This window comes from Lampetra fluviatilis, chromosome 22 (assembly GCF_964198595.1).
Source record: "Lampetra fluviatilis chromosome 22, kcLamFluv1.1, whole genome shotgun sequence".
Taxonomy (NCBI): domain Eukaryota; kingdom Metazoa; phylum Chordata; class Hyperoartia; order Petromyzontiformes; family Petromyzontidae; genus Lampetra; species Lampetra fluviatilis.
The window spans coordinates 12,657,701-12,669,504 of record NC_136296.1 but is presented as its reverse complement, the minus strand read 5'-3'; the positions used below and the strand labels follow the sequence as shown (position 1 = coordinate 12,669,504).

Below are 11,804 nucleotides of genomic sequence, written 5' to 3'. Positions count from 1 at the left end.
CCCGGTAGAAGGCGTTTGCTTAACGAGCAACATTCGCAGGAGCCGTCTCAAGGCGAAGTGAAACCCGGTGCAGACACAGGGGGTTGGCGCAGACAGAGACGAAGAGACGCGGAGATGGCTGGGCATGGAGAGATGCAGACGTGAAGAGGAGAGATACACACTCGGAATCTTTATTTGAGACTGGAAGAATCCGATGAGCTATGATAGGTTTTTTTATTTCACTAACGTTCAAATCGGGACGGGTCAGAAAGTTACAACAACAAACACCGATGGGAGGGCACAGTGTAGGAAAGCTAAGTTAGTCACGAAACACAAGTATAAATATAATACAAATATAAATTGCATAAGTTCATCAATTCTTGCCGATTTTTCAACACCAAAGCAGCAAAACAAAAACAGTCCAGACCACACCAAGACAACACACAGCAGCCTCTCAATAAAACTGCACACTTAAATTGAACTTTCAAAACATGTGTAAGGATCAAAGTTACAACTTACATTTGTAAACGTGGCTGTATCCAGCACAGAGGCAGCTGGATACATACTACAAAATACGAGACACACAGACATACACATAGAGAGAGACACACACAGAAACACAGAGACAAACACACACATAAACACAGAGACAAAGACACACAGAGACACAGAGACAGACACACACAGAGACAGACACACACAGAGACAAACACACACAGAGACAAACACACAGAGAGAGGCACACACAGAGACACAGAGACAAAGACACACAGAGACACAGAGACAGACACACACAGAGACAGACACACACAGAGACAAACACACACAAAGACATACACATAGAGAGAGACACACACAGAAACACAGAGACAAACACACACAGAAACACAGAGACAAAGACACACAGAGACACAGAGACAGACACACACAGAGACAGACACACACAGAGACAAACACACACAGAGACAAACACACAGAGAGAGACACACACAGAGACACAGAGACAAAGACACACAGAGACACAGAGACAGACACACACAGAGATAGACACACACAGAGACAAACACACACAAAGACATACACATAGAGAGAGACACACACAGAAACACAGAGACAAACACAGACAGAAACACAGAGACAAAGACACACAGAGACACAGAGACAGACACACACAGAGACAGACACACACAGAGACAAACACACACAGAGACAAACACACAGAAACACAGAGACAAAGACACACAGAGACACAGAGACAGATACACACAGAGACACAGAGACAGACACACACAGAGACACATAGACAACACACACATAGAGACACATACACAGACAGAAACACACAAAGACAGACACACAGAGGCAAGGGAAGAGATGGAGATGAGTAAATGCGCAGCGAGGCAGACAACTGCGGCATGGAGAGTAACAGGCAGACTTGTTCGAGATTGCACTCATTACACACAAAGTGCTTGCCTCAAATGAACCATGATACCTCGCTACATCGTCAAGGAGCCTAAAGCATCACGCGAACTCCACTCAGCCTCGCAGCGGCTTTTGGCTGCTAACCATCGAACACAGACGGTCACCCCCTCGCGCACTTTCAGGTGCGCTTCTGCGGCCGTCTGGAACGCTCTTCCGACATTAGCGATGCACTTTTAAATCATTTAGATTTAAACGCTTTTAGTGTTTTAGTTTGTTGTCCTTCCCACGCACCTCGGATTCGCACGGTTGGCTACGTACGGTGCGAAATAAGTTCAACACACAACACAAAGACGCAGAGGACGACAGAGTAAAACACTGGGAATATTGGGAACCCACTAAACAAAGTGGCACTCTGTGCGTCTGCTCGCGGCAGACACGCGCCGAGACGGCGCCGCGTGTCGCCAGATAACGACTCTCGCTCGCTCATTAATCCCAGCGTGAGAATCGTCGCCCCGACACGTACGGAGCAATGAAGACACTTCTAATCTGGGCGCTGATGAGCGCATCTCAGAGTGTCACCTTCCAATTATGATATTAGCGTCGACCGGGGCACCGCCCAGGGAGATGGAGCTTAATAAGGCCGCGCGCGGCGCAAGCGAGCGAGGAGATCGCGGGCGACGACGCTCAGGTGGGAGCTCAACTCGCTCAGGTGCTCGGCCATGGACCACGAAACGTCAGCCAAGAGGAATCCGCCCGGCTACGTTCCGTGGCTGCCGCTGGGTCAACATGTGTTCACGAGCAAGACTGGCCTCCTCATCTGCCTGGAAGTCGTGAGTTGTGCCTTCGAGGCTTTCACCCCCCACACCCAACCCAGAGTCGGGGCTGTTGACGCGACACGCCGCGGCTCCATGCCGGGGCCGCGTGGCCACGGCCGTCGGTGAGAGAGTGGTGGTAGTCGTAGTAGGGCTTTGGCGACCGATGTTATCGATAGTAGGGTTTTATTGAGTTAGTGAGATCGCGTACATATAAATGTGTCGTTAAACCCACCACCACCCGACACAGCCAATTAGCAAGGCTTGTCACGTAAGCACAACTTGCAAATGAGTTACTACTTCAGCACACCGGTGCGCTGTGTCGGGTGGTGGCGAGTTTAACGACACATTAATATTTACGCGATCTAACCCCAACAAAAAAAATGGTTCGCGGTGCACTGCACTTGCAGTCCGGAGGTCGACGGTTCGACTCCCATCTCCAGGCGCGGCAGATCAACCACTGGGGCAAGTTTCTTAAATCTTCACCTCCGTCCACCCGAGCGGGTCGAGCACAGCGAGGTGATGGCAATTCGCGGGTAGGCCTATATCTGCCAATACATCTGCCCACTATGGAAGAGTAGGCCAAGTACCGTCTCGGGTCGGCTCTCGAGAGCTCCGTCTAGCAGTCACTTGCCCCAGCAGTGGAGTGAATAAGCACTTGCAGGGCTGCGCCTTTGCCTCTAAAGCACGTTGCTGAGATGTACTCACCTCCCCGAGTTCTCCAAAAGGCTTCTGCTATCGTTGATTTAGGATTACATTCCTGGCTTTTGCCAAACGAAATTTCATCAAAAGTGAAGCGGAGGGCGGCAACTCGCCGTTCGCTCGCTCGGCTTCACTCAAACCGCTTTTGCCTAAGCCACATAAAAAGTTTTGTAGGACCCAAATAACGGAGAGCAAAGTTTTTTTGTTAAATCCAATATACGCTCTGCTCTCCCACTTCTTCATTTGCTTCCTTGGTCTCTTCGGCAACGCTCTATCCTTGAGAGACATATCTCGATTTGAGCACCAGACATAATTAATGGCTCTGCAGTCGATCAGCTTATGGGAAATCAATCACTGAGCCCACCATAACCTGCACTCTGGCCACATTCACCAGTATTTCATTGACGTTTGCCGTAGAAAAAATAAATTACTTTTGCGGAAGCTTGTAACATCATCAGCATCACCGTCTCATCATCACCACCATCATTCACCAGCATTTCGTTAACTCCTGATACAGAAAAATAATAGCTCCATGGAAGTTTATTACATCGTTATCATCATCGTTATTACCAGCATCACCATCATCATTGTTTGGAATGATTGAATGACTACACAAGTCTCAAAGTGCATATCTGACACATGCCGGCAGATGCACACGCAGAGCGACGCTCACAACAACATTCAGGGCGCATAAAGCACAGAGGGGTGGCACAACGGGGAGGGCACAGGTGGTGCAGTCATCTCAGTCAACCCGTAACACCCGGGCCTGTCCTGTGACCTCTTGCCAGCGAGCATTTGATGCTTCGCGTGGTCCTAAGTGAACCGAGCCGAGCATAAGCGCAAAATTGACATTACTTTAAATGTGCGGTACATAGCGGATGTTGTTTTTTATAGAGTGGGCGAATATTAGTGGCAGATAATTGAACCGGTTTTGGGCCTCCCCTTGATCGACTCAGCCTTCGAATTAGTACGTGGCACTGTGTGAAAAAGCCAGCACTGGGTGTTGGACACATATCGGGCGCCGCGATGGTAAAATGTTAACTCTCTCGCCTGGTATAGAGGGGCCGTAGGATCAACCCTGGCGCCTGTATATTTGGAGTTTGCTCGTCTTTCTCTCCCCGTGATCGCGTGGATTTTTCTCCTGATCCTCCGGGATTTCTCTCCACATTTAGAAACACGCATTCATAGTATATTGCTGCTATAAATTTCCACGTGATAAGCCACTTCGTTGAGCTATCATTTGCGGTCAGGTCGTTTCTGCAAAAATCAGTGCGGCTCAGTGGGCCTTACCTGGTCAAATATTTTTTTAAAATGTGTAGTTTATAGATGTGTGCCGTGTCGGCCCTCGCCGTCCCTGGCCAGCAGCACTTGCCCGAACCACGCCGCAGCGACTGTACGGGTGACCTTTACCTTGTGTGCGTTTGCCGCGCAGCTGTGCTGCGCCGTGGTGTGGGCGTTGCTCGCCGCCTCGCGGCTTCCGCGCGCCTTCCACGCGTACCAAGGCTTCTGCATGTTCGTGCCGGTGTTCCTCTTCGTCGCCTCCCTCGTGCAGCTGCTGCTCTACGCCACGCGTGTGCCCGAGCGCGCCCGGCTGCCCTGGTCCTTCCTGGTGCGTCGCCCAGATGGCTGGGTAGTTGGGATAGGCAGCTGGGCGGGTGGTAGTTGGGTGGGTAGTTGGGCGAGTGGCTGCGTGGATAGCTGGGTGGTTGATTGGGTAGCTGGGTGGGTGGTTGGGTGAGTGGCTGGGTGGATCGCTGGGTGGATAATTGGGTAGCTGGATGGTTGGGCAGCTGGGCGGTTGGCTGGGTAACCAGGTGGGTAGTTGGTAGCTGGGTGGGTGGGTGGTTAGGTAGCTGGATGGGTGGTTGGGTAACCGGGTGGCTGGTTTGGTAGTTGAGTAGCTGGGTGGCTGGGTAGATAGGTACACGGCAGGGTGAGTGGCTGAATGGGTGATTGTCACCTCTGATATAAACACATATAAACCACGAGACGTCTCAGGAAGACAACTGCCTCACAATGCTGGGAGGGGGAGAAGTGGCCGTGGTCGTGGTCGCGCTGTCCTGAGCGAGCGGTGGCATTGCGATGCGACTGACCAAACCGGGTTTTCCAAAAGCGAAGTGGTCGGCTGCTCTGAGCCACCACCAATGAGATCCTCGGTTCAAATCTGGGGTTCAACTGCCCGCGGTCAATTGGGATAAATGTCGAGAGCAACAAAACAAAAGGCAAAAAATAAATATTTTTACGAAAAGTGAGAAGTGTCCGTGTTCAATTCCCAGGACGCCGTCTTCTACATTGTGGCAACCTTCCTGTTCTTCGGTGCCTCCGTGCTGCAGGCCAACCTGATGGTCTTCAACAACGTCCAGTTGCACTCCGCCATCGTCTACAATCTCAACATCGCCGCCTCGGTGGGGCCCGCACGCGCGCGGCCGTGGGCGCAGTGCTGCTGGCGAGCATCACCGCAGTCGGATGTGAAATCCTCTCTGACTTCTCGCTGTTTCGATTCGGTCATACGGCGCGGCGGTTGAAAGAATAACGGGGCGATGTCTGGCCAATTATATTGTCACTCGTGGTTTGGGCATGGAACGAAAGCAGAAAATGTGGACACCCGCAGACTGCAAGTCAACAATGTAGCCTGGGATTGCCAGAGAACCAGGTCCAAAGGCCCACAACGTCACACTGGCAGCAACAAACAGCACCATCATAGTTGTAAAACGTACAGAGTTAACCTGAGTTTGAATTGAGAAAGGTTATTTTTTATTATAACAGCTTGGGGTAAGAAGACGCTGGAAGGGAATTACAGAGTGGAGCAGTGCAAGGGAAGAAGCAGAAAGAGAAGTGAGGTGACTTGCAGTGTGGTGGGTGGTTGAGTGGTTGAGTGAGTGGTTGAGTGAGTGGGTGAGTGAGTGGGTGAATGAGTGGGTGAGTGGGTGGTTGAGTGGATGAGTGGGTGGGTGAGTGAGTGGGTGAATGAGTGGCTGAGTGGGTGGTTGAGTGGATGAGTGAGTGGGTGAATGAGTGGGTGAGTGGGCGTGAGTGGGTAGGTAAGTGGGTGGGTGAGTGGGTGGGTGAGTGTGTGAATGAATGGATGAGTGGGTGAATGTGTGTTTGTGACCTGCAGTGTGGTGAGTGAACACAGTGTGGTGAGTGGGTGAGTGAGTGGGTGAATAAGTGGGTGGGTGAGTGTTTTTGTGACCTGCAGTGTGGTGAGTGAACACAGTGTGATGGATGAGACGACACAGTGCATGGTAGACCGTGTCCTCAACGTGGGCGGAGGAGTGAAGTTCACGGGCAGTAGTAGTAGCGATAGGAAATTGATACGGAGGCAACTGACCGCCGGTGAGCGAGCAAATGGAGTGAGACGAGGGCGCCTTGATCTCTGTGTGACCCACCAACCCCTTAGCTTACAACACGCTGGATCACTCGCGTACGCCGCCACGTGAATACAGCGATTCCGCGAGATTGATCGAGGAAGCGGAAACGTCCCCGCCGCCACTGAAGATAAACCGCCAAAGGCGCAATATACCGGTTGCCGGCGTTCTAAAATAGCTCGCACGCACACACGGAGAGGGATAACGTTGCATTTATACATCGCAATGAGGCTCGTGACGGCTTCGGGGTAATATATATACACAGCGACGCGTTAGGCCGTGGCTCGCATCCTCCAGGGCAGGAGAGGAGTCGGGAGGGCTTACAGTCTCGTGATGTCGTCAATGCGCAACGCTCGGCCTGGTTGCTTTTGGTCAGAGAAGAAAACAACGGATGCTCAATTTTTATTCATACGAGTACTTTATTCGTTAAAATGTAATGCCATCGGAAAGGTCTGAACCCGTACCTAAATCATTATTTAAATTAAAATAAACACGGACACACGCAACACGGTGGAATGTGTCGGACGACGTGATGTTAAGGGCATGACGCACGATTTCAAAATGTCAAATAATGAGACAAAGACAAAAATCCCCCGTGTAGCCTTCAACAGATTGCTGGGGCAAGTGCTTTTAGTGAGCACCGATGAAGTAATACAAACACACACAGGGCGATCCATTTACAGATGCCCCACTGAATCCGATGACCCCTCTGACTTTCATCTCAATAGCTGATTGAATATTGTGAAAGCGATGGCTCCGTGTCACGCAGAGGTGGAGGGAGTGTTAATGGATTTGATACAAAGTCCATTGAGATTGATGGGAGACGGCTGAATGCTTTGGAATACACTTTGGAGTTCTGTATAATCGCTGGCTACTGTTTCAGTGGGGTTTGTGTATTTAAATGGCACGGGACGTGGGTATAATATTCACAATGTGACATTGTCTAAGCGGTGCCAGGGAAGATGGCCCTCTTGAAGATGAGTCTGGACATTCAGCGAGGCTTTCCCGTGGGCATACGAGATATGTTATTGTATGCAAATGATTAACCGGCTCAGAATCTTTATTCAGACTGCAGGAGGAATCCGATGAGCTATGAAGCTCTTTTTCACAGATGTCCACTATGTCCAGCGGTAGAGCGAGCGGCTTGGGTGGTTGACTCATCCCATCATCTCCCTTTGGGGGTCGATAAAATTAGTACCAACATAGGTTAACATCAACAATGGGTAGACTCGCCCCCCGCCATAGGAACGTGGGATTCCCACCATTGTCTCAGGACTGTGAGCAGGAGATGAGCACTGCGTCAATGCTCATGTGAGCAATACATCTCAGGTACATTTTTTTTGCTTGCGGATTCTGACCCAGATACAGAGCTTGCAATGGGAGTATGATGAATATTTAATAGCAGAGGCGCGTACAGCAGCTGCACAGATGCACGTCCTCTTGGACTTGAATTAACACGGAGAAATGCATAAGCTGTGAGCTAAACACGTCTATGGCTGCGCTGAATGAATAATGTCTAGAAAAATAGGCAAAAGGTGTAGCCCTGCACACCGCTTGCTCAAGGCAGTGTGATAGACCACACTGCTGCGTGGGTGTTCCCGGATGCCTCGCGCATGGAGCAACACATTGGACATCGTGCACGCGGTACAACCGAGAAACAAGACATAGGAGAGTGTATGAACCGCGATTGGTGACGAGGTTTGATGATGAATATGGTTTTGTTTTGCTTGTTGGAGGTCTGAGTTTAAATATATATTGACGTTGGCCACATTCTCTTAAGAAGTCCACAGCATTCCCGGGATGTGTCCAGAGCATGTCGAGTGAAGAAGGAGTGTCTTCAAGGCGCTTTCTTCTGGGTTTAGCTGCAGGTGCTGGGTAGCGTGGGACGCGTGAGTGGTTCATATATTGACGTCAGGTGCTGTCGGCAGCCCCGGATATCGGCGTTTATTGCCGATGGGGGACTTGATGAAATGATGATGCTATTAATGTGTTCTCTCCTGTGTGCAGGTGATCTCATTCTACACGACTCTACTCTACTTCATCAGTGCCGTGGTCAGCGTCAGGAGGCGAACTTTCTACTGAGATTGACCCCCCCCCTCCCGGCTCTTGGCTCAAGATCATTCCCACGTCGCAGCCTTCGTCAGCCACTTCACGCACCACGCGCACAGTGACGCATTGTACCACGACTCCCAAGGCATTCGGTCAAGACTCAAGCCTAACACGGTTTCCTAGTCGCATGTGGAAATGAATATCAGTTAATATAACTCAAGAGCTCAGTGAATTGCATCATCCCACTGAGTTCATAATGTATTACTACCACGCTTGTTTACCCAGGAAACCTCACTGAGTTTCATGACTCCTTTTCAGGAGGGTCCTGATTCGTCTGTTGCACATTCCAATTCAGTAAATTAGCGGTGTGTAATTTATAACATTTGGCAAATTTAGAACAGGACTGTGGCATAGAATGACCCACTCTTGCGAATGACATTACAGGATCTTTAACGTCCACTGTGCAGCAGATGGCGCGTACTATTTGTACGGTCAATGCACGCGCGGCATTAACCAGGGCGGGCACTGGAGTCAAACCGCGAAATCTCTGCAACAACGAGCAGAGAATTTGGCAACCGCTGGGCTGCGACATTGCCCCAATTCTCATTGAGACTCGATCTCAAGCATCACTGCTTTGTGAGTTAAAAAAGGAAAACTGTTGGGATGGATGATTTTTTTAAATATATATATACGCTATCTGTCATAAGACTCCATGTAGAGTACAAGAATAAACACCGATTATTCTTCATCACTGATTATTCTTCATCATTCCCAGCTATCCGTGCAACAGCGGCGAATCGTTCTACATGTCCCAAGTACTTCTCTAAGACACTCCTCCGCTAAGTCCCATTGAGCGAGGAGGTCTACGACGAGAAGTTAATGCAGCCGAGGTGAACATTTCCATAATTTTGACCGATGCTGCTGCTGCTGCATTTCATGCGAATCGGCCGTGGGCAATGCTTATGAGTTCTGCCGTTTACAATAATAAGATGTGAACCCAGTTTCAAAATCATACAACGGATAGGCGTACATTTCGCGTGCGTCTCTCTTGCAAGGAACACACTTGCCCCGCGGACATGGATGGTGGCAGCAGTAATGATGGCCACACTCGCACTAATAAACAAGCCTCATTATTCTCACTCGGAGGCTTGCCAAATGCGTTTACAGCAACGGCTTGCAGAGGCGTTCATCCAGCAGAGGATAGATATATGGCTGATTACGATGAAGTCACATTGTGAACACTCAATTAGATAAAACTAGAATTATATTTCACAGCCTCTTTGTCAATTCACTGCTGGATGAAGGCCTGCCTTACCCACGCCGTGTCGTTCCTGCGGGCTGTTTGACCATACTTCACCGTGCTGGTCAGTGCGGGTTGTTTAAGGGGGCAGTATTGGCCAAGGACCTGTTGATACATCACTGATGCTGATGTGTACGCACACCGCACCATGCGCTCATTTACTGCTGAGTCGAACTAGGGGTTACTGCCAGGGACAGGTTCGGATCATCACCAGGTGTCACCCGGAACATTAGTGCAGCACGATCGCGCGAACTCTCTCTCCTTGAAGCCCTCTCGTCGTGGCTAACAGCCCTCGGCATTGGCATTTATCTCCTGAACCACATCGCCATCATACCCAAGAATAGAATAGTGCATTTTACAAACCACTCCCATCTCCCCGTGTAAAAGTATGGATTGTTGGGTGAAGGGCTGGTAGCAAGCCCCGATTAAGATTGATGCATCACACGAGGGGGTTGCCGTGGCCAGAACCGCCGATGTTTCCCCGGAATTGTGTACACACCTCACCATGAACTTACTCATTTGAGGCCGAGTTGACCTTGGGAAAGCCCGTGACCGATTCAGATAGTGGCCAATGATGTTAGCCGTGGTGGGGAGTCGATCCCAGGTTTGCCGGAACATGATTTTGAGCAGTTTGCAAACCACTGGCATACCAACACACGCAGAGAGCGTGAGAGAGAGAGACGCACCTGGTCACGACAAACGCCTCCAGAACAATGGGGAAACAGGCGGCCATGCCCACTCTGCGATGAAGAGGTAAAGGCGCAGCCCTGCAATTGTTCGCTCACGCCACTGCTGGCGGAAGGGCCTCCACTAGAGGAAGCTCTGGAGACCCCTCTAGAAGTCATCTGGGCCTACTCCGCCACAGATCGGTCACGGCAAAAGGTCATTGCAGTGACAGGAGCGAGTGAGCGGATTGAAATAAAACAGAGCCGTTTTAAAGGCGTGCAATTGACGCCCTCTAGCGCCCGATGAGTGCGGCGATGCTGCGCGCAGTGACGGATTGGGATCGCGTGGCGGCCCACGGACGCGGTCGGCCTCTTGTGGCCGCGCTTCCACACCCCTCGCTCGAGTCGGTGCTCAATCCTGTCGGCAGACCTGAGCCCAGCGGTGGAAATTCCACATTCCTTTGGCAGAGGCGAGTCCAATCATGACTTGCCACAAAGAGATATTGTGTTATCGACCTATACATAGCATGGCCTGAGTGGATCCGCACGCAGAATTAGACATTTGTTGAGCAAATAAGGGGCCGTCCATAAATGACGTCACGCACCTGGGGGGGGGGGGGTCAGACATTTGTGACGATGTGTGACGAGGGGGGGGGTGAGAAATGTGACGTCACATAAAAATGCGAAACTTTAAATAAATATAGACAACACGTTCTACTTAATTAAATATACGTTTTAATAAATGTTTCCTCCTACATCAGAGTGCATCGCCACATTAAATACGCACAAACAATGACAATAGTTTAAAGCGATTTGAAGCATGTTTTATATTTTTTGGGGTGGAGGGGGCAGAGCTTTGTAACGTCATATTTGAGAGGGGTTCTGACTTTTTGTGACGCCGTGTGACGAGGGGGGGGGGTCAAAAATCGTCAAAAATCGCGTGACGTCATTTATGGACGCCCCATAAATCAGGGACGTGGCAGCTGCCCGTGTATTGTTGAGTTGTAGGATCACCGCTCTCGGAGGGAGGCTGCCCTCTGCTGGACACCGAACTCCTGAACGTGTCTCCCGCACCCCACACCGTCACTCGTCTGCACCCCTCACCACCAAATGAAGGATCAGTGATGACTGACACCGCTGATCGTCCGGTTGGACAAGCGTGCCACGAACACGCGTGTCCGCATGACACGCGTGCCACGAACACGCGTGTCCGCATGACACGCGTGCCACGGACCCGCGTGCGGGCACAGAGATGTGACTAGTAAATGACTCAATTGGGTTCACGCACAGCAGCAGCAGCAGCAGCAGCAGCAGCAGCAGCAGCAGCAGCAGCAGCAGCAGCAGCAGCAGCAGCAGCAGCAGCAGCAGCAGCAGCAGCAGCAGCAGCAGCAGCAGCAGCAGCAGCAGCAGCAGCAGCAGCAGCAGCAGCAGCAGCAGCAGCAGCAGCAGCAGCAGCAGCAGCAGCAGCAGCAGCAGCAGCAGCAGCAGCAGCAGCAGCAGCAGCAGC

At 50.9% G+C, this 11,804-nt stretch overlaps 1 protein-coding gene across 2 annotated transcripts; it reads left to right on the top strand.

Moving 5' to 3' along the window:
* Positions 1-2,078: 2,078 nt before the first annotated feature.
* Positions 2,079-8,365, top strand: LOC144938642 (myelin and lymphocyte protein-like). Of its 2 annotated transcripts, XM_078866627.1 has the most exons (4): positions 2,079-2,231; positions 4,348-4,524; positions 5,192-5,320; positions 8,291-8,365. In XM_078866627.1, the coding sequence occupies exons 1-4, from the start codon at positions 2,121-2,123 to the stop codon at positions 8,363-8,365; spliced, it is 492 nt and encodes a 163-aa protein (XP_078722753.1). In that variant the 5' UTR covers positions 2,079-2,120. The 2 variants fall into 2 exon arrangements, 1 of the variants encoding a protein (XP_078722753.1); XR_013637867.1 differs by lacking the exons at positions 4,348-4,524; positions 8,291-8,365 and having other exon boundaries at positions 2,154-2,231; positions 5,192-5,213.
* The last annotated feature ends 3,439 nt before the right edge of the window (positions 8,366-11,804 follow it).